This window comes from Fusarium musae, chromosome 8 (assembly GCF_019915245.1).
Source record: "Fusarium musae strain F31 chromosome 8, whole genome shotgun sequence".
Taxonomy (NCBI): Eukaryota; Fungi; Ascomycota; class Sordariomycetes; order Hypocreales; family Nectriaceae; genus Fusarium; species Fusarium musae.
The window spans coordinates 641,304-663,729 of record NC_058394.1 but is presented as its reverse complement, the minus strand read 5'-3'; the positions used below and the strand labels follow the sequence as shown (position 1 = coordinate 663,729).

Below are 22,426 nucleotides of genomic sequence, written 5' to 3'. Positions count from 1 at the left end.
AAGACAAAAAACACAGTGAAAAAAGTCAATTACTGGGCTATCAAAAAACTCCGCTGCCAGATCTGTCTGTTCGAGACGTCAGAGCATCCGTTATTTGCTCATCGGGTGCAGCAGCGCATTTCGCGTTTAGGAACCCATCAAAGCCCCGAAAATAACTCTCCAACGTTATGCCTGCAGGCCCCCCGGTGTGACAAGTGTCTCCCTGCGATGATCGAAATACTCGTCATCGTCAATAGTGACTGCTTTGGGCACAAACGCCGCTTTGCTTGAATTCCCATCTCCGCGATTGTCCAAGTTCCCGCGATGAACCTCTCCGAAAAAAGAAGTAGGCCGACCAGCGACCAGGTATTGCTTTTACATGTTTCCGCATATTCGGAACTTGAATGGCCTTGAATGGAGGATGTCTTGTCTCATGCAACCCATGTAACGAATGCAGGCCCCGCTGTTCAGCAAGGGATGAGAACAAGACTTTTGATCTCCACAAATAGCTTCCATGGAAAGGTATCGTGATGATTCAGGACACGGAAGAATGTCTCTTTGGGAGAGGTGCCACTTTGAGCCTCATGATTTCATGGTATCTCGTATGAGTTCTGCAGAAGGATCCATTGATATGGATCGTTTATCGACGTTGACCTGTAACTGGAAGTTAAATACCATGCCAGATCATCTTGTGTTTCCACTTTACGATGCAGCGTATAAAAATCCATGTTACGCATCTCTAAGCATTGACTTTATACCCATGCATGATACGATTCAGAATCGTCATGAATCACGTTGCTTCTTGAAGTAACAGAAGAAATCCATTATAATAGTGTTCAAATCTATACAAGTTTTACCGCTCAGACGCTTTCTTCCCACGTTGACTGAAGATCGTACCAGTCCCACTGGCTTCAAAACACTGGCTCCATCAGCTCTCAATGGCCATATCAATCCCGAATCCGTCCCGCTGCTAGTTCACTTCTCCACATATCCCTCAATGGGCATGCTTAGGACGGACAGGTGAGAGTGAGTATCGTCGGTCTCTGTCATCTCTGCCCACCGGCTGGCTCTCCAGCGCATATCCATCCTGGCTGACGATTCGCTTCCTGTCCATCTCATGGTTGATCACGCGGCTGGGGTGGAACACATTGAGGGCAACCACCACGAGACTCATGAGGAGGGCATCGAAGATGTAGATAAAGTACTCCTTCGATTGGAGCTCACTGTCCTTGCCCATGACGTACTCGGCGACACGGAAGACGGATCGGACCATGATGAAAAGGCTGGCTGAGTAAAGCACGAAGAGGAGCTTCCTCCAAGGTGTTGTGATCTCTTGAGACTTTTGTGTGGGGTTGCGGTTGATGCGAAGGTGGAAGACGAGAGTGACGATCATGAAGAAACCGAAGAAAATGATCTGAATGCCTAGGCCACCGACGATGATGTTCTCGCCCCGCTTGACAGCGCTCTTGGTTTTCGCTGTTGCGAGCATACCACCACCTTTGGCTGTTAGTAATGTGAAGTTTAAGGGCTTCGAGGTACGTACCAGCACTCTGTGCAAGGAAGGACATGACATCGCCAGCAACAAAGACCTTGGTCAACCATCGAGGGCTGATGATGGAAAGGTCGCCAGCGTCGAGAAGTCGAATGAGACGGCCAAGTACCATGTAGATCGATGCGGCGAGGAGGGCTGGACCGAGCAGCAAGAGGAGTGACTGGATGATGTAGGGGTTCTTGGTGAAGTCTGGTGCTTCTTGCGCTGATAGAGCTCGACCGACGTAGCCTACACACTCAACTGGAGACTGTGTTAGTAAAAGAAGCGATAGCTGGGGGTTGGCGGCCACGTACAGAGACATCCAATTAAGAACGGAATAAAGTACCATGTTCGCGATCGAATAAGCTGGTATGTGTGTAATAATGCAGAAAGGCCAAATACAACAATAAAGATGACAGCCGCCACCATATTGGGGTTATAGTTGTAGAAGATGTAGCCCGCCATGATGAAAGATTCTTGAGTGTCGACTTATCGAAGCTCTCAATCACGTTAGTGAGGTCACTTTTGGTGTTTCGTCGTTAAATGTCAAACAGATGAAGTCAAAGTCAATGAGTTGAGTAGAAGCTCGAGAATATCTTGGCTTTTTTGAACAGACTATATACATATCTTTACGTGTAAACAACATTTCCCAGGCAGACCCTTTCTGCGAATGCATCTAAATTTGTTCACGCTCTATACGCGGACGGGAGTTATACGTGAAGAATCTAGATCTGAGTAGCGTAGATCTCGAGAATGTGGGGCGGTATATACGCGTATATGGCAGATCAACCTCAACGACAACGACCATTATAACTACGAGCTAAGCCCTAAGCCTCGCAGTTTGTTTAACGCGCGGAATGGCTTTGGTTTCGGTTTCGGAAGATATTCAGATTGGAGATGCTTCTTTAATGCGAGTCGTTGTTCAAGGGGCTGAGTGAGCCATGTGGTATTTTTGTCTACGGTTCGGCATGAAGCTGGAGAGAAGAGGCTTTGAGTGTTGGTAGAGAACTTTTGGAGGTGTAATTAATGTTTAACGTCTACTTAGCTAACAGTTCATGAGGAGATTGTCTAAATATAATGGGTTCATCAGGCGTTGTTGGCCTTTTTTGCCTGTCTTGAGCTGCAACTACAGCAGCCACGTATCCGACCAGTCTCTTCAATGGCTCTCTATTGACTTCTTACGCAGAGTATGGCCTTCCATATTACGAGGAGACATACGTCAAAGCTGTATGGAGTACGCACAGGCAGTATCTCTTCAAGCTGCTCGACATTGACTTTCACGCTAGGAATAATTCTTGTTTTTCGCGTCAATCCGAAAGCGAGACAGTTTTCTTATCGATAATCACCATCTTCATCATGCCCCTGACAACCATCGACTTATCTCCTCTACACTTTTACCCTGCCAAGAACTCCGCGTAACACAAGATCTTGTGCATTAAAGTTCGCGGCGCAGCTGTCATCTCGCTTGAAACAAGGGCACCTCTACGGCTGTATCACGTATCAGCTCAACCTCACATCCGGGGTAACAAAGCTTGCGCGTTGTAGGGCGCACAAGCTCGTCTGTGTCTTTCCCTTTCGTGTCACAACATTGAGGCGGAGTTGTTTCTGGAAAGGAGGCGCTCCCAGTTGAGGATTATGCTCCAGCCGCATCGTGCGTTGTTAAGTTTGCAGTGAGGGGTTTGGCAAAGCCATTCAAAGCCATGTCTTCAGCCAAAGAGGGAAACCCGTTGTTTGATCGCAAACGAGGTACGGGAATTTATGTTCCCCTCAATTATGACATGATTTGTGGTTTGTCATGGCTTTCCCGGTGTTCGCTTAATTGGCGACAGATTGGTTGAGTATGTTTGACTGAAATCCTAGTGCCACGTCGCTCATTTGAAGCTCAAGAAGCAGATCATCCAGGTTCTGTGATCAAAGTGACGGTATGTCAACAATGATTGTTCTTTCACGGACCAAGTGTACGACTACTCCGTGTCATTCACAGCAAGGTAATGAGAAAGGCACTCAACTAGATTCCATCATGGGTTACCCTTCTTGGTAATTCGTGACAGGAGTTATTTCCAGTCGTGTTTCCGTAGACGGTGTCAAATACCGAGGCATACCGATGATGTCCGGACGGTGTGCTCCCGCAACCCGGTGCGATGCTCCGGGTCAGCACAGCACAGCACAGCAAACACAGTGTGGCATACCAACCAATAATCAACTGCCCAAGCCAGTCTCCCACGCACTGTATACATTGATCAAAACTGCAAGGTCTGTGGCCTCATCGTGCAGTAGCTGCCGGACAGGCCGTGCCTAGCGGCTTTCTCGAAGGAACTTGGAACGCTCGTCGTGTGCTTTTCAGTGGGTTTGCATGAATCGCGGTGGTTCCGCTGCTAAAGCACAAACGGCGATCAGAATCCCCTGTTTTTTCTGCTCTCAATTTTGTCATGGAATCAATCATTCAGTCGGTCCTGAAACTTGAAATGAACAGTTAATTGCTCAATTTCCAAAACAGCGCATCTACCACCCCCATCAGGTCTTTAGACTTAACTGAACCTGGAGAAACACGGTTCGGGCTAAGGCACAGGGAACCCCAGACTAGACCTGAAGGAGCCTCGTGTGCACAAGGTCGGTCCGAAAGGGCCAGCTTGGTCTGGAGGGTGGGCAAGGCTGAGAAGAGGCTTTGTCGTTCGAGGGAGGCGATTGGCTGGTCTTGGTAGCCAACTGTGTTGCCGCTTGGCGTTTTTTGGGGATGTTGTCCTTGTCCTTGTTAAGCGGTGACGCAGCCACCAAATTGCCGTGTTTGAATGGACACGACGTCGGATGCTCAGCCATCAACTGCCTGTCTATTTCTCGTATTGTATGTCAGATCACCAACAGTGACTCTGCAATGCGAGGTTGGCTTGGTTCTGGGGACAGTTGCAGTCTGTCATGTGTCAAAGTTCCGTTCCACTGGCACGGCGATGCAACGTCGCATTAATGCTACACAATTGTCAGGTGTTTTGTTGAGCAGCAAGCATTCTTAGTCAGCCAGTCAGCCACCATCTAAACATCTACCCTAAACACTCTCGTGATATTCCATCAGTATTTGTTGCGTTGTTCCTTGTTATTGACCTCGTATCGTCCATTTCAAGGCTCAGTTCTTACGAGGGGACTGGCTAGAGTTTCTTATCAACACGAGTCTGGCTCACCGACATATTTTGGTGTGTTGTTGAGCCCATCACGGTTCTCACCATCCGTCATTCCCATCGTATGAGAAACCCATCAAATAAATAACACTCCACGAATAACAAAAGAGCCCAAATATCATTTGTCGATCAGTGGAGATGATTTCCCTCGCTTAAGGTCTATTGATCTCCATACCAGTCTAGACTCGCGATGATATGATGTTCCAATCCTTCCGTACATACTATCGGACCTCGCCAAGGGAGCAAAGGTCTTTCCTTTCGAAGGATTTAAGTGGCTCCATAGAACCAAGCTATTGGAGCCACTGGAGATTCTCGAAGACGGGGACTGCAGCCTTGTAAGGATATGTCTAGGGTAACTTGATCAAAAGGGTTGGCTGCTGGAACGCCTCTCTTCACATGCAACATAAGATAACCCAATCTGGCGTGATGCTTTACACATTCTTACTAGCTTCATGAAAGAGACTTCGTATCATTGTATGAACACTTACCATTTTCAGCCAGTTCATCGCAAGCTGGCCAGTTATCGATGAGCGGCGCAGGATCGACACGGTCAACGGCCCCACAACTGCCACTCAACTACCGGACTTTCTGTCAACATCATGTCTCCAAATACGCCGCTGTATGCTTGTAAATGGCGTCGGTACATGCCGGGAGTTGAAGAAAAACAAGGATGACATCACGAAATCACGACCTCGTATAAGCCCAACCTCAACGCTTGACTGTTGAGTCTGGGGGTTGGCTTGCAGCGTTCTCATCCAGCCACTTCTTCTCCAGTACTCGAGGCTTGATGTCGTGTGATTAAGGTTCCCTTTAAGGTAGGAGGAGGCTTGCTTGATAGACGGAAACAATACGAGAATGCCCTAATGGAGTGAACGAAACTTCCCGTTGGCCTGACTTGAGCCGTCATAGGGCTGAACTGACCGCAAGCGATATCAAACAGGTTGGGGGAGTAATATGGCTGCCTAGATTATAACAACATCACTCAACTTTACTCTGAGCGTTGATTCGAGGCTTTAGATAGCGTTTATGCATATCTTGCCTGACACGAGAGCATAAAGCCACAGCGGAAAATCCCTGATGCGAGAGCCAACAGCAGCTGGCCATTGAACGACATAAGAGTATTAGAAATCAATTAATAATGCTGATAATGAGCGTGATACGAATATAATTGACTTTGAGAATTACAAAAGCTCCTTGAATGGCCATAACATTCGAGATTAGTCTCAAGTAATTTGTGAAGTGGCAGTGCACGCTCTTCCAGGGACAATATCCACAAGGCTCACTTGCCGAAGACTACTTCTCTTGGGAAATTATGCCCAAGTGACAATGTGTATAGAGGGTGGCGTTTAGATAATGAAGTGTCGCGAGACATGCGTTCGATAAGCGCATGCACGAAAGCAACAACACTCTGGGCTTGGGCAATCATATCGCTCGGCGGCACTCTCCAGCCTCCGTAAATCGGCATCATCGGAGAGTCAACGGAATGAGATTGAGATCGTAGGGTCGTAGAAATAAAGTTGGATATGATGGATTCCGAGAAAAGGCAATGTTCTACGAGGATTGAAGTGGTATCTACTCCCAAGCTGACACCGACCAAAGTATGGAAATGGCAAGGGTCACCAAGCAATGAAAAGAAAGTCACAATTCAACTAGTTTAATGAATTATTTATGTCCTGGAAAAAGTAATAAGCGTTGCTCAATGTTTCCAAGGCAAAAACCTATGCTTGATCACTAGGTGTAGGCAAGACCCCTATCAGAATACAAGCAATGTCAGCCGCTCCTTATTTCGTTCCATACTGCGAACAAAGTATAAAGAGGTATTCTGGGAATAAGGAATGCTTATGGATACATTTTTCTTCGCATGTATTGGTGGGATGAAAGCTGGGTTGAACCAAGAGGACAAAGCAATATGAGACACTTCGATATTTCTGAGGGGGAAAGAGAGATCAAGTCAGCTCACGAATAGGAACTGTTCCATAACTCTCAGGCCTACTAATTCCCGTTTAGACCCGGTGATCAGGTGTGATGAGAATGGTTGATGTCACTTCAAACTTGCAGAGACCCCTGGACAGTTCCCCAGAACCAACAGCCGTGGCGCTCAATCTCAACAAACATGTCACATTTCTCTTTAACATGTCTTGTCCAGCGTGGTATAGAATGTCGGGCAGGTAAGACATGGAGTTCCGGCATCTGTTTCGGATGGGAATCTCAGATTTCGGAGGTCATCCCGATGGGTGCGAGTAACAGCTTCTACGACTCCAGATGCCGGATGAGAGATCAGACTATTTCATGAGAGGACAATAGGTGAGCCATGGAACTGATACGCCTTGGAGCAGTGCCAATGGAGTATGGGAAGCTGATATGCCCCCTGTGGGCGTACCCATGCCGAACTTGGTCAGGATCTTACGGAGATCTGGCAGCCGGATGCGGGATATGATCTGTCTCATGCATAATTTAGGCCGCTGATTGCATGTTCGAGAACGGAATGATCTAGCGGAATTCCAGAATATTCTTCCCGTAGATTGACACTGGCCTTTGAAGGTTGGACCTTGATAGTCTTCAACATCATGAATCAACCGCCTTCCTTACCACCACTTCCTCTGTGTTCCCCCACCAAATCCTTACTGAAAAGCTTGAACATGAACCCTAACTACCCATTCTTTTCTGAGCATTCGTAAGCGAGTTAAATGGCGGTGTGCCCCAAAGGCCTGGCCTTCAAGCAACTTGTACCGACATCAACGTTGCACTCCCAACCATGGAACCATTCCAAGCTACCATGGAAGCACCTCAATACTGCCGTCGGTCAGATTAACATATCGCAAACTCCCTTTGGAGAACAGTCCAAGTGGTGCAGACCGTTCGATCAAGTCACACTGCAGTCACACCAGATGCCGTTACCCCTATTCGTACAACACCCAACCGCCTCACCAGTACCACAGAACCAGCAGGGGGCATAATTGGTTGGTCTACGAATATACCACTGCAGCTTTGACAGAACCTGCAGTGATATGTCTGCATATTCGCAGCACCCGTGTGAAGAGACGGCAAACATGCCATGCTCAACGTTTGATAAGAACTCCAAGTCTTGGAATGCCTCCCGAGCCCGGCATAGCGATGCTGTGTAAGGGGATTTATATCTCTACTTAAGGAGACCTGCGGCTTGCTAGGGGGCTGCAATGTCTCTTGATGAGGAGACGGAGGATATACTCTGAATAACTGAACCTGATTCACTCTTTACAGTGGCTTTTACTGCACCATGGGTATGCTTCGCCTCTTTTTTGTTATCCTGGTCGCAGGGGCCTATGTTGCTGTGGCCCAGCAGCAGCCTTTTCATGCTTCCAGAAATGCTGTTTTGTCGGTAGACATACTTCCCTCGCTTCCAGAGTCTTTCAATCCTATTCCAACCACGGTTTTGACTGTGGACTGTCTTTTCTGTTCTTCTACGGACGATGGGGAGGTCTCGTCTTCCACTTGGGTGGACACTACGATATATACGCAGATATTCAGCATTGCGACCGAGTTCCCCAAGCCATCTGCGCCGGCTGAACCGTCAGGTATTGTGTCTGCAGAGGCATCTGGGACGGTAATCTGTGCACCGCATTGTCAAACACTTGTGACTGTTCCTTGGTATGTTACTTTATATCTTTGATGTGGAAGCTATACTAACTACAGATAGGAGGAGTGGCGAATCGAAAATTGCTCCTCTTACTCCCGTCCCAGTGGCAACCTCATGCATCACGATATTCAACACCCCTATTCCTATTCCTCTTCCAACAACAGACATGTGGACTCCAGTTGTACCCTCACCTTCTCTATCAACATCAACGTCGTGCTCAACTACCGATACGGATTTGTCTCCTTGGACATGGCATCTGCCTGGGCCTTCCCTATCGACCGAGCTGGCTTCGAGTGGGCTAGGAATACCTCCGTGGACATCAGAAGCAACGGAGGCGGCGACAGTTGTTACTGAATCGATCTCGGGCGCTACAGTAGTCTTACCCAGTGGCACAGAGATAACACCAACGTGGTCATTCGTGTCTGTTCAGACATCCCCAACCACGAAAGTGTCAGCGTCGACATGGATATCAACGTCAACGCTGACAGAAGAGGTTCCTGTCTCAGAACCATGTACTACAGAGATCACGGTTACAATGACCAAGACCTTCTACGAGACATGGGAGTCCAAGACACTTCAAGTAGCCACGTTATCTCGTACGATATCAACCACCATCGAAACAGTGATCGTGGAAGCGTATTCTACGTCGACAGGAGAGGTTGTGGTCGAAGGCACGAAGACGGAGTTGACAACCGTTGAGGCTGTCAGTTCGGGTGTAGACTGTTCGGAGGCAGGAAAGTGTTGCGCTGCTTGTTCAGCTACAGCTGAGTCTATCGGCGTTGAGACGACGACTTCAACTCTCGTGGGAACATACACGACTGTCGAGGAGTATGTGTCTTCTGCCGGGGGCTCATGGGTGCCAGCCGAGTCTCCCTCTGGGACTGCAGTCGCCCCTGGCACGGAGGGCTCAACTCCCACAGCCTCAGACACACTTACAGAGACAACAACACTATCTGCATCGCACGCGGAGTCGGAGACAGCCGGTCCAACGTCCGTCCAGACTGCGGGAGCCGCCCATGTGACGGCAGCTGTAGGAATAGGGGCTATTTTCGGTCTAATGGGTTTGTTGGCTTGATTCCGTCAAGCAACTGAGGAGCGGAGCATGGGAGGAGAGCACGCTTGGATACTGAATCATGTTAATGGACTAGAGAGTTTGGTGCGTCAAACAGTTGATGGTTGCATAATGGGCTAGTGTTTTTTTTCGAGTGAGGACTGCTGATGTACCATGATAGTCTTGGGATAGCAAACACAGAGTTAGGTCCACAGTCTTGTCCATCTTGACTCAAAGAGTCCGGGAAAGATTAGCCGATGGTGATGCAAGAGCTCAGAAAGACAAATGTGCAGCGCTTCGTTATCAAAAGGTCCATCCTCGTCTAGACCCTGTCACTTTGTTTGCAAGGTCGTCTAGACATGGCTGGCTGAGGAGCCTTATGGCACCAGTTATATCTCGTCAGGCTTTGGCAGCAGAAGATCATGACTAGAACAATGCGTGGGGCATGGTTTGGAGGTTGTGCGGTAGTTGCGGTGGCTGGGATGGCCTCAAAGTGATCTCTACTATGCGAGCCAGCACATTCATTGTCTCGATGCACCAGAGTAGCAAATCACGCATGTCTGCCTAATTCGTCAGTGTTGAATCAATGATATGAAGGCATTCTTTGCTTTTTCTCGTTCTCCTTCGTGTCATTGTAAAGTATCCCACCATTGCCGCGGAGCCCACGTCGCCCTATCCATCCTGTTGAGGCGAGACTATGTCAGGTATCTTCAAAGTACTTGTCAAGAATCTGTATACACCCTAAGCCACGAGGACCAAGGTGTATCCTGGAGCCGGCAACCGGGTAGCTTCCCTGATGCAAGCGTTTGCCCCGGGGTCCCCGAATCGATTGATCAGAACCTCGAGACGAGACCCCAGTTAGTTGAAAGCTTTTGATGTCAAGAGAAATTAAGACCCATTTGTTCGAAGTCGGAGTTTTATCCGAAGTGGAGGAATGTGCCAAGGGATCAACGAGGCTATCAAAACCGTCACAAAGAGCAGGCATTAGAGGACAACTCAACACACATCTTCAGGGTTGAGCAGATAATATGCTTACCATGGGATCATGACATGTTCTGAGCCTTTCACTTCACCTACTTGCACAAAAGCCACCCCAGTCATGATCGGCCGACGAGTGACATAGTTCTGATATAAGGGCGCTTGATCAAGTAAACTCCACGCCAACACTAAAACAGGCCATTCTGGCACATGGCCACCACTGCCGACTCTAAACGCGCGAACTCAAATGGACATTATTTAATTGGTTTGCCCAATATTTTGGTGCCGACCGATAGCGAAGAGATCGATTGTGGGGGTAATGGTCATGAAAACCCGGAACAGGCGAACAGTGGCTTGACCAACAGCACATTTGGCGGCGTCTCACTGCCTACGTCGTAAAACATAAGAAGATCGTGGGATGTCAGAGATGGAAAGAGAGAAGAAAGCTAAAAGGGACTGCTCACCGGGTTTCACTGTCGCATTCCCGGGCCAAGGCGGAGCCTCTGCTCTGCCGTGGAGGAGGGATCTCACATTTGGCAATCGATACCGGTGAGAGAGGAAAAGAAAGGGCCAATGGCAGTTCCTGACTCCTACGCCTGTTCGAGTTGGGGTTACAGTTGACCAAGACAGTGCAAATTGATGACATCTGTGTTGAACAGCGATCAACCATAATGAGCTAGTTCTCTGACATTAGCCCCTTCAGCTACTAACAGAATAAGACTAAGAACCTGGCGAGGTGATCATGCACGCCATAGTTACAGACGAACTAACGGACCATTATTCCTAGCGAATAATAGCCTCGACAGGGACACCCCTGAGTGCGGAAGAATTGCCGTCTTGTCATTGTTTGTTGAGCGGTTAGGTCAAGAAGCCTTATCCCAGAGCACACAGTGTATTGTTGAAAGTACGAAGCTCGACAAGTCAGGACCAGGCTGCGGAACTGGACAGTTGAAGGTGTTGGGGGGCCGGAGAGCAGAGCCGCTGCAATGATCATTGGTCCGGATGCGAAGCGGCATTTACGAGCGTGCAGTTGCACAATGCAGACAATACAGTGATGATATATTGATGTTCTAGTGTGAACTGGAGAAAGGCTTTAGTTTGTGGCTGTCGCGGCTGTGAGTTTTAAGCCGGAAGCCTCAAAACCCGCCCCCTAAATTTGTGTACACAGCTCCAAGGAGATGAAAAGGGGTGTTACTAAGACGTAACTCTTATTATTTCCCTTGTTAATAGTAAGCAAGTTTACTTAAGAGCTTTAACTCTGCAAGATTGACTCCGGACTCCCTGTCCAACGCCCATCAAGATCTCAGTAACCCCTGATATCACTAACATGACAAGATCTTGTCACCACGCCGCCATGCCACGGTAAGGTGTAGGATGATCACACACACAGTGGATCGTTATCTCGGCATGTATTTACGGTTACTAACGACAAACTATTCTGGCCGGGCGTGATCCAGGTACCCGCGACACATCTTAGCGCTCGCTAACAAGGACCGGAAGTTTGATGTCGTGCAGCCGAGGGCCAGGACTAAGATCACTAGTTTGATATGGATCAGCCTTGTTTCTGATGATGTTTGTCCGGTGAGTGTTAGCGAGAACTAGTCGAGAAACGTCGTGTAAATGACAGCTTCCCGCTTAATTGCCGAGATGATTTGTGTTCTGACGTGAGGTCATTCTGGGGAGGATACGAAGATCCAAGAGAGCCTCTTGGCCGTATCAGAATTCGGCTGAAGATATTTCTGAGCACCATAGTAGCTGAAATAGACGAGATTTTGACAACTCATAGATACTAGGCCTCGCAGACGGTGCCATCCCAGCGCATCACCACCCCCTTTCAGCAGCCGCCATGCCTCCATAAGGCAATCTTCTCGTCACAGGCGGCCCCACGACTCGCCCAACCAACACTGGCGATGTCAGAGATAACAGGGAAGTATCGAGTTTGGCCAACAAAAAGATGGGATACAAGCCGTGTACTTGTCTCTCGAGACTGACCTCCACAACTCGATGCAGTGTGACAACTCACGAACGGGCTCCGGGGAGACTTCCGGAGAACAAAAACTCTGGAAAAGTGCACAAGTTTGCCTCTTGGCGGCTATTCAGTCTGAGAGAAACGGAATGGGCCTCGTGAATCGTGGGACGTGGGATATGCTGTCCTCAAAGTCGGCCGGCTAGGAGAGGAGTTGAGTTGAGGATACAAATAGTCCGCTCTGCTGTCTCGAAAAGTGAAGTTATACTCGACGAAAAACGAGAGAATTCGAGAAGTTTACACCAAAATTCTATCTATTTTCTACCCTCAACTAGTAGATTCTTTATTTTATTCCCAGCAATGGCAACTCTCAGGGGCACCACTCAGGACTATGCAACTGCCATCCAGCCCTCCGAAAACGATGGCGTTTTTGGTGTAAGCTCTGAACTCCTCAGGGAATCACCTATCAAGAATACCAACTCCTCCAACGCCGCACTGACTGGTCCCCTAGTCTGGTCCGGAGCAGACTATCAGGGGGACCAAGCTTACACTCTCCGTCTTAGCGGCGAGGAAGCTAAAGAAGTCGACAGAGCCCTCGCTAGTTTCAAAAGTTAGATCTACTACTACGTATGACTCGGGAAAGTAACTGTTTGCTAACGGGTGAAACTAACTAGCTCTTGGGCTCGACGGCGACGAAGTCTCCCCTGAAAAATTCCCTCTCCCAAACCTGTCTCGTCGTCTGTGTGCGAGCGCCGAGACTCTTCATCTCGGAAGAGGCTTTGTTGTCATTCGTGGCATCGATGGCCAGAAATACTCTGTTGAAGATAGTGTTACTATCTTCTTGGGTGTAGCTGGCTACATTGCTGACAAACGCGGGCTCCAAGACCGCAAGGGTAACATGCTATGTACGTTTCCGGAAATCCAAACCATCAACAAGCTCCCAAGTCCCTTCGCTTCTATTATTTAAGAACCATCGGCTTTATCTAACGTTTTCAGCTCACGTAACCGACTCGAAGCAATGGAAGACTCCTGCCGACGCGCGTCATGGTATTCATACCAATGGATCTCTGGTATGTTACCTCAACTCCACGAAAATAATACTCTACTTACTAGTTCCAGCCTTTCCACACTGACATGGGATGTGACATCCTATCCCTCCAAGTTCGAGACAGCGCCAACAAGGGAGGATATACCTATCTCAGTTCAGCCTGGACTGTCTTCAACGACCTGCTCAACCGCGAGCCGGAAGTCATCAAGACACTCCTGACTCCCGACTGGCCTGTTCAGCTGTAAGACAACTACACCCTCCACCCAGAGTGAAACATAACTAACAAATTGTTTCAAACAGATCGGGACGTAAGGCTTCATACTATCTCGCTCCTGTCTTGACATTCCACGATGGCAAACTCCTCGCGAGCCTCGACCCGCATCGCCTCGGGCCGCACCCGAGCATGACGAACTCGAACATTCCCTCTCTCTCAGAGGCTCAAATACATGCCCTTGAAGCTGTCTCAGAGGCTGCCTCTCGCGTTGAGTTGCAGCTAAAGCTTGAGACTGGAGATCTCCTGTTCTTCAACAACCTCGCCCTCGTCCACCGCCGAGACGCCTACACTGACGACGATAACTCGTCTCGTCACATGGTTAGACTCTGGCTTCGTAACCAGAAATACGGATGGGCAATTCCTACGGGCATGCTCCCTCCTTGGGAGGCTGCCTATGGGGAGAACCGCAAGATCAAGGCTAGGCACTACCCTATTGTGCCCATGGTGGAATACCCTGTGCAGAAGTACAATACCAGCTCTGCAGCCTTTATGATCGAGGACTCTGAGACTTCAGATGAGGAGTAATGATTCTCAGACAACTACATGCTTTTTGATTTTGTCTCTGCTCTGAGACTCCCAGTCATTTCCGAGTCATATCATGTTTTGGTTTATCAAGAGTTTTGAGAGTCTATTTTCTGCCATTTACTTAGGAATAGCCTACTATAGGTCACTATGCAAGAACATATACTAGCTATTAGTCGCTCATTGGAGAATACAACCAACAGCCAACAGCCAACAGCCAACATCCTGCAATACTGTTATCTCGAGAGATCTTGTCACGTGTCGGTGTCATGTGAGAATTGGAGATAAAAACCCTCTGTTGGTTGTTCCCGTTCCAACCCTCTTTTGCATTCCTGTCTTTTGCTTCTCTGTCTCTTCCCACGTTCTCGTATTCATCTTCCGATCTTTATGTCTTTTTAAGACAATCGTTGGCGGAACGCTCCTCCCACCGTACCAAGGCATGCTCCCATCTGCCACTATATAATCAAACGCCTCTGGAATGACACGGCACGACTACACCAGAGTAGGAGATTATCACCTATGGCGTCCTTTCACTATGACGCCAATATCGTATTACTACCCTTGTACTTGTGTCAGCTGAACTACAGTCCCTAATAAACATACCCGGAAACTATTGGAGCGTTGCAACTTCAACCGTTCCCTCAGGCGAACAATAAATTCTGAAGCCAGAATCGGCGCCTCTCGGCATACCAAACCAACTAAAGAAGTGATATGCGCGGGAATGGCTTGGAGTTTATATTAGCCCCAAGCTAGTCGTTATCCCTGTGTGTGTGAGAACAGACGGTAAGATCATTTCCTTTCCCTTGCTGAAATCTGACAATGAAAAGTGAAGCCTCTAGGTCACACCAGCATAAGCAAATCTCACCATCTTTTCCACTTTGGAGAGGAACCCGAATCTTTGCGAGATTACATAGTTCCTTTTCAGTATCCTCCCCGTCTCGCCCCTCGTCTCCATCAACTGCCGAAGTGAATCACAAACATGACCTGTTCCAGGCCTGCAGATCTCGACTCCTATACACATACGTGACATCGTCGACTAGAAACAGCCGGTTGCGGGCCGTGCTGGCGTTCTGGTTCGATGTCTCGGCACAATCTCTCGAGATTGACGATCCTAACTGGCCCCTGTTATGTCATGGGATATATCAATACCCGTGTCTCAGACATCCGATCACGCCCTCTAATTATCCACTTTCGCGTTGTTTGAATTTCTCCGGTCACGAACTTGCGGTTGATCGTTGAGCTGTCAAAATTTCTACCCCACAATATGTTTCAGCTCTTTCACGTGAGAATCTGGACCTTGTCGTACTCTGAGAATGGAACTCCCACGATCGGGGGCTTTGTTTGAGTGGCTCTGAGGATGTGATTGTGTTTGATATTGTTCTTGAAATATCCAATTGCCTTCTGTATTCCACGAATGTGGCTTTGCTCTCATCCTGCAACTACAGACACACACCTAATGCCACTGATACTTCTGTAGTGGCTGACAAGACCAGCTGCTCGTATAGTGTGACTTTACTCCATCTCTGGAGAAGGCTATTTCGAATAGCCTCCTGTCACAATCCATGACCTCTCGGCACGGGTAATGCGTAGTGCGTGCCAGATGAACCCACATCATGTCCCAATTGACCACTCAGGTCGACCGGCGAGGACAGAAGACGAGCTTTATGGGTCCCTAGAGACCCCTTTCCGTGTCTCTGACTGGTTGGATAATTTGGACAGGGATATCGGTACAATCCAATCCTTACTAGGGACGATCAATCCTCGCTGCAAATCTCGACGCCTGAACCAGAACCCACATGAGTTAGTCTAAACACCAGAGGACACGGGTTTTATAAGACCTCACATTTGTAAGAAGAGCGTGGTGGAATTTATACAGATTTGTTGTGATTTTGGATTGTTGCTCAAGATGATAAGCTGCAGCTGCGAGCAAGGATTATCTCAAGGATGTCTCAGACAACGGCCAGGGACTGGTAGACGTCGACGCCCCTGCATCCCCCTTCAGACCAGGTTTCGAGGGCAACGAGTGGGTGAATCCAGGGCACGTCCCCTCAGGGAGGCTACAATCTTGCCTCCTGCGTTGTCACTTCACCACCTCTGCCGAGCTGTTGTGTGACTCGAGTTTGTGCTTCACAAGCCAGCGGTATCCCCAAGATCGGGCATATCGGTAAAGAACGTGCATGCACTCGACAGCTTTGCCTGCACGGGACCTTGCGCTTCATGGGTCTTGGGACCCAGGTGCCAGAATGGAGCTTTTTACTCATCCAGCTGATGAGATCCACGTAAGTAAGAGGGCATGAAGATGAACGAACCAGACTCCACCAGATCAGCTCAGCTGTCGGGCCTCAATTCGTGTAACGCTTTGCAATAAGGATGCCTACCGGCTTTGGCAATTTTGCTCATCAGGAACAACGCCTAAAGGCACCCCTGTGAGAATTGTGCAGTAGGCCCTGTTGGTGGGTGTCGGTTCGATGCTGTGTAACTGAAAGGACCCCGTTTCCAGGCCATGAATTCATTTTACCCTGTCTAAATATTTTGCGTACTTTCTTCTAACAGGTCGATCCAGAGAACTCACAAGCGGCAGAATACGGGCACGGGCGCTGGGCCGAAACCAAAACGTCACTGCTTGAGCTTGAACCAGCAGCGGTTTGATAGTGGTAAGTGTTGGTTCGACAGTGGCACTGACACAGTTCTAACGGTTATGCAGATAATGAAGGTCGTGTGTCGGGAGCAGTGTCCAAGCCTGGACGTGCTAACCGGCAGGATCCAAGCTCTTCGTCGCAGTCCAGCGTATCGCCAGACTTTGCTCAGCAACCTGGACACCCCAGGTCAGACAATGCTACTACTTCTAGTGGCACTTCCACAGGGGGCGTGTATCCTGGTGGGAGTGTCGGTGCTGTGAATGTTCAGGGCTTGGGGAGTCCTCCTCAGGATCTTCCATCACCCGAATGTTCTCTCTCAGCATCATCTGAACAAGCAAATCCACGCCATGGAAGTCATGCTACCCCTCTGCATCCGACAATCTCATCCGGACACGGATTAAGCCCCGAGAGTTCAGCCTCAGACTCTGATTGCAGTTCCGGCCCCAGCTCTAGCGAGTCCTCGGGTCCTGCTTCTGGACAACCTTCGAGTCAGACACTCTGGAGCCAGCCCCCACCAGAAGTATCTTTTCTAAACAAAGGTACATGTTCTGATACTTGTTCAAATGAAGAAGCTTCTCGTTCAGTCAATGGCAGCCAGTTAATCTCTCCACCTGGTGACGATGCGGGTCACCTACGAACGGACAGGACAGAGCTAGAGCTAGACTTCCCTTTGAGGGGGGGTGCGGAAGATGTACCTGGCTCTTCATCCTCTACGGATACGCTGGGAGACTCTCCGAGTCAAGAAGTCCAAGCTCAGACTGACCTCGGTCGGAACTCTGATGATGACGACGACTCAGATCACTCAGACACCCTTGACCAGTTAGAGAGTGATTTCAATGATTTGCTGTCTCTCGACCCTGGAAGGCCCATCAATGGTTCGCTCTCAAGAGACGAGGCCATTGCTAGCAGACTTCAGGATGAGGATTCTGACCTTGAGGTCTGGGAGGCTGCTGAAGACGTCCCTGCACCAGATACAGGTCATGATAACGTTAGCCGCCCAGGAACCCCTCCGACTGGCATCCGACGCGCCCTCGCTACTGCGCACTCCCCAGAACCAAAGCGTCCCTCTGAAAAAAGTGATGAAGACCATACTGAAAGTGTTGATGACACATGGAGCGGTTTCAGTGGGAGCAACGGAGTAGATGATGATGAACGGATTGTCCAACTAGAAGATCGGGAAGAAGGTAATGAAGAGTCCGATGTAGACAATGATCTTCTTGGACAATTAGACGAGATTGTAGCCGATCACTCAGGCTCGGACTGCTTCGAGACACATGCTCGTCCCCTGGGCATGCGGCCCTCTTCGGACAGCAATGATTCTGATGAAGAGGCCAGACCCCAGAATGAGTCATCTGACGACGACGAGGTATCGGAAGAAGAGATTGGGTATATCTCGGACGCTCGCGACACTAATGTTGAAATCAAAGACGAAACAGGGTCGGCTAGCTTGAATATTCCATCATCTTCGACAAACAGCATCGTTTTCCCAAATGAAACAACTAGCTCTGGAAAGCTTCCCCTCAAACTCGACAAACTCGAGGAACGTGAGGTTGTACGGATCACACGAGAGCTCAGCGCTTGTGTTCGTTGTCGGTTCCAAAAAATCAAAGTACGTACACATTCCCTCTGTCCTGCCATTGTTCACACTAACATGAAATGAATAGTGCATCATAGACGAGCAGAACCCAGAAGGACAATGCAAAACGTGCAAGAACTTCTCCAAGACGTCGCCAAAGACAATCCATCGCGTTCCATGCTTGCGACTCCGAATTGCCGACGTCGTTCTTTATCGAAGCGGCGGGCTCAAACTCACGAGACGATGGACGGGCATCGAAATGCGAGATATTGGGGATCGACTCGATACGGTTGCTGTTACGATTGAGGTATCACAGAACCTTTGTAGCAAACCTCTTCGAATGAACGTTGTGCGATTCAAACCCATCGATGGGGACGTGACTGCCCGATATTGGACTGATAGCCTTCTCGGGAAGGAGACGTTGAAGAAGAAGGAACTAGCCAACTACTGCCTTGAAAATATCTACGAAACGGCCGAAAGCGTGCGACAATACACAATCGACAATGCTCTTCCAGCCTTTTATCACACTATCCAAGAGGAGAGTGAATCCGAAGCTGGAGAAGTGCCCATCATCAGAACGTACCTCACGGCCATGGCTCGGTACCTGGACCTTCACGTACGTCAATTGAGTCCCGACACGAGCCTTACACTGAACCCCTCGCAGAATGAACATAAATCCAGCGGGAGCCTCTCTAGAGACGATGCAAAAGAGCTTGAGATATTCGGCAATCTTTTTATTCTCTGGTGCGCCATCCGTAAGCGCTCCCCCTTCACCCCAGCTCCAATTGCATCCCACTCTAATCCCGCCCAGAACACACTGTAGGGTCTCTCTACATCGAAGGCAACGAAACACTAGGCATGCTCCCCGAAACCGAAGACAAATCCTACCCTCTCTACGGCAAAGTGTCTGTCCCTCGCATGGTAGTCGCCCAATTCGACACCCTCAATTACAACGAGGTCCTCGAGCGGTACAAGGAGAAGCTCCTACGCGACATCGATTGGCTGTTCAGCCAGGACAAGAATCGATGGTGGTTCACAATCTATCTCGTCGTCTTCATACTCATGCGCGAGGCGAGTCGCATGACAGCAGATCGGTACCGGCATGCCAGGGCCAATTATGGATCAAGTGTATGGCGACCTTGACCCTCAATGGACATAACTAATCCGTAACAGTTACGATACTCGATTCCAGACTTTGTTGAAGGGCTTCATGTCAGCTGCAATAATATACTCATCCACTGGCATTACTACAACTATGATCAGTGGCCCACTACTCGGTCGTCGGGGCTCACCAATGGCGCAGGGAGAGGTGAACACTTTGAGACTCTGGCACCCAAGGATCGGCACCTTGTGAAACAGAATCTCAAGGACCCAGCGGTAAAGAAACACCTTCTAGTGTGGGAGCAATACAAGAGGGATAATGGAAAAGGTCTGTGACATTGAACCCCCGCCAAACAGCATATTAGTGCTAACCGACCGTGTAGTTCCAAAGATTACTCTGCAACACGACGCCGGTTCCATTCGCTACACAGGAGAACAGAACAAGTACGACTGGGATCATCCTTTGTATTGGGTATCACAAATGTTTGAGAGGAAATGGTGCCCACATCCGACGTATACGAGAGAACCAGAACCTCAATCAACGTTCATGTCTATCACGGCGGCTGTCGCCGCAGCCGGCTAAGCATGAAGCGAACCGAACACTCGACGAGAACATACGATACGAGGCTTGAGTCAACCAAATAACGACCGATACGAATCTTTTGCTACATGAATTTTAGTATTACCAGCAGTCGAAGAGCTTCCAGCGGTGGAAGAGTTGGGAAAACGGTACAACGCCAAGGGTCGATAGACACATGAGGGCTCGAATAAACATACACTTCTACACGGAGACCACAATAGGGTATTCTAAGCAGCTTTTATTCTATGCAAGCGATACGCTGATCTATGGCTAGATCCAATCGGAAACCCGCTGACTCTAAGTCTCTCCTCTGTTTCCTGTAGTTATCGCTGCTTCTCGCTGTGCTTCCTGATGTCCCCATGGTCCAAACAAACTCAAAACAAAAGTCTGGTGCCATCTATGTGTGGTCAAGATCTCATAAATCTGTGCCAGTGTCTTGTGATGTCCTATTCTCTCCCCGAATCAACCAAAAGATTCCCACCATCTTTCACCAAGACATTTTTTCTGATGCGTGAGACTGAATTAGGCTTCTTTTCTTTGGGATAGGAGGCATTCCCCAGTTGTCCTCCAGGTCATCCCAGCCCTCGTCGACATGGGTCGCGTAGCGCAGAGAACTTCCGAGGCCTTTGGTTCGGAGTCGAAGCGGTGAGTTGGCAGGATAGGTGTATATGACCTCCTTTCTCTGGTCCTTGGCATGATCGATCTCCAACATATTGGCAGTCAGGATATCGCAGAAGCGAGCGGCATCGTCGATGCGAAGCTTCAGCTCCAGGAGATGTTCAGCGGTGACACAAGGGTAAAGTCCCAAGTTAATTAGATTATACCGCTTGACGGCCGCCTCGTGCGTATCCTGATCTCTGAGCCGTCGGCGGAGGGGTCTGGGGGCTCGAGTGTTATAGAACACACACCAGACCGCAAAGGCTTTGTCGAAGAACTTTTTATACTGGTCGGCCCAAGTAGGAGGGGTGTCAAAAAGCGTGCTGGGCCGTCTATACACAGGGACGTGGATGTTGTTGGGCCCGAAGGTTTGGTCGTCCACCTCCCCGACAGAGTTGGCGTCTGCCTCCCCGTCTTGCTGAGTCACTGTAGCCTCGCCAGCCTGGCTAGAGCTGTTGGCGTTGTTGGGAGAGCTGGCCACTCCGTTGTAGTAGGGAGAACCAGGGGTATTCGTCAGCCATTCTGATTCTGGGCTGTTGCCCCCTGGGTTGCCATCCGTACCAGTGCCCTCTGAATTGGTGCCCTCCGGGTTGCCCTCGATGTCTGTGCCTTCAGTACTGACAGTTGACCGGGAGTCAACATCCATGGCTTGACCCAAGGACTGACCACTCCCTTCTTCGCTGCTTCCGGGATCATTTGTAAGAAACTGGTTGGTAGTTCCCGAACTCTCCGCTGCCGTGGTGTCAACGGGAAAATCCTGAGCAGGAGCGGAGGCGCCAGGCAAAGCGGCAGCCAGGACCTTCATGTGATGATTGAAGTTCTCATCCACGGCGGTCTCAGCATCGGATAGGTTGGTGTTTTCGGCATTCTCTTCAGATCCAGTGTCGCCTTGCGAGTCAGCGGCGTCTTCCTCCTCCACGGCTGCAGCGCTTGCTGCAGCCTGCGCCTCCCACGGGTCCTCGTCATCATTCTCTTCCTCCTGGTCAGACTCGTGCTCAGTGGTGGCTTCACTATCACCGTCCGAGCCATGCTCCCATGAGTCAGAGCCAGCTTCATCACCATCAGTGTCCTACTCCGATGAGATGTTGCGGAGACTCTCAGCCTCTTCAGGGGTCATCGGAGGCAAATGGACGAAAGAAGCATACAGGCATACAGCCTCGGACGAAGCAAACACAATAGCGCGATTTCGGAGAGTGACAAGAGAGTCAAGCTGCTTGTATCCATCCCTGACTGCCTTCTCGCGCACAGTCTCTGGCATCTTGGCCGTATGGTGAAATCTCAAACCCCACAGCGACATGATGGAAGCCAGACCACAGGTAGGTTTGAGTGTGTCTAGAGCAAGGTTAAACACTTCTCGTCGAGCAAGAAGAGAGCACACACACCTGATGAACTGCAGAAGCGGCGGCGACGAAGGAGTCGCAACTCAGATCTTGAAAAAGCAATACGTTCAAAAATATAGAGAACAAAACTATGCTCTAGCTGATGTTTTTTGGTGTTATTTTTTGGGGTTTTTTTGAAGAGATAGGAAAAAGCGAAGTGGAGGTGGGATGTGGAATGTGAGGAGAGGGTTTATGTGGGAGCGAGGTTGCAAACGAGATGCAAGATGGAGATTACGTTTACAGCCCCACGGAGCAACAAAGAGGCAGAAGCACTGGTTCGCAAGCTATCGATAGGGCACAGATGTCTACACGCCTGGAAGTGGTCACGGGAGCCAGCAAACACTTATTAGAAGTGAGTG

The 22,426-nt window shown here is 49.3% G+C and overlaps 5 protein-coding genes across 5 annotated transcripts; 3 read left to right on the top strand and 2 right to left on the bottom strand.

The window, feature by feature from the left end:
* Positions 1 to 973: 973 nt before the first annotated feature.
* Positions 974 to 1,975, bottom strand: J7337_010451 (uncharacterized protein; the record flags this gene model as incomplete). The annotated part of the gene is made up of 3 exons (XM_044828036.1): positions 974 to 1,482; positions 1,523 to 1,771; positions 1,825 to 1,975. 3 exons carry the CDS (start codon positions 1,973 to 1,975, stop codon positions 974 to 976), a joined length of 909 nt encoding a protein of 302 aa, XP_044676590.1.
* Positions 1,976 to 8,831: 6,856 nt separating this feature from the next.
* Positions 8,832 to 9,371, top strand: J7337_010450 (uncharacterized protein; the record flags this gene model as incomplete). Its single annotated transcript, XM_044828035.1, has 1 exon — positions 8,832 to 9,371. One exon carries the CDS (start codon positions 8,832 to 8,834, stop codon positions 9,369 to 9,371), a length of 540 nt encoding a protein of 179 aa, XP_044676589.1.
* Positions 9,372 to 12,651: 3,280 nt separating this feature from the next.
* Positions 12,652 to 14,138, top strand: J7337_010449 (uncharacterized protein; the record flags this gene model as incomplete). Its single annotated transcript, XM_044828034.1, has 5 exons — positions 12,652 to 12,901; positions 12,966 to 13,196; positions 13,288 to 13,361; positions 13,411 to 13,580; positions 13,640 to 14,138. The coding sequence occupies 5 exons, from the start codon at positions 12,652 to 12,654 to the stop codon at positions 14,136 to 14,138; spliced, it is 1,224 nt and encodes a 407-aa protein (XP_044676588.1).
* Positions 14,139 to 16,505: 2,367 nt separating this feature from the next.
* On the top strand, positions 16,506 to 20,034 carry J7337_010448 (uncharacterized protein; the record flags this gene model as incomplete). Its single annotated transcript, XM_044828033.1, has 8 exons — positions 16,506 to 16,561; positions 16,689 to 16,789; positions 16,840 to 18,383; positions 18,439 to 18,966; positions 19,015 to 19,105; positions 19,162 to 19,478; positions 19,524 to 19,779; positions 19,835 to 20,034. The coding sequence occupies 8 exons, from the start codon at positions 16,506 to 16,508 to the stop codon at positions 20,032 to 20,034; spliced, it is 3,093 nt and encodes a 1,030-aa protein (XP_044676587.1).
* Positions 20,035 to 20,518: 484 nt separating this feature from the next.
* J7337_010447 (uncharacterized protein) lies at positions 20,519 to 21,985 on the bottom strand (the record flags this gene model as incomplete). The annotated part of the gene is made up of 2 exons (XM_044828032.1): positions 20,519 to 21,738; positions 21,784 to 21,985. 2 exons carry the CDS (start codon positions 21,983 to 21,985, stop codon positions 20,519 to 20,521), a joined length of 1,422 nt encoding a protein of 473 aa, XP_044676586.1.
* Between the last annotated feature and the right edge of the window lie 441 nt (positions 21,986 to 22,426).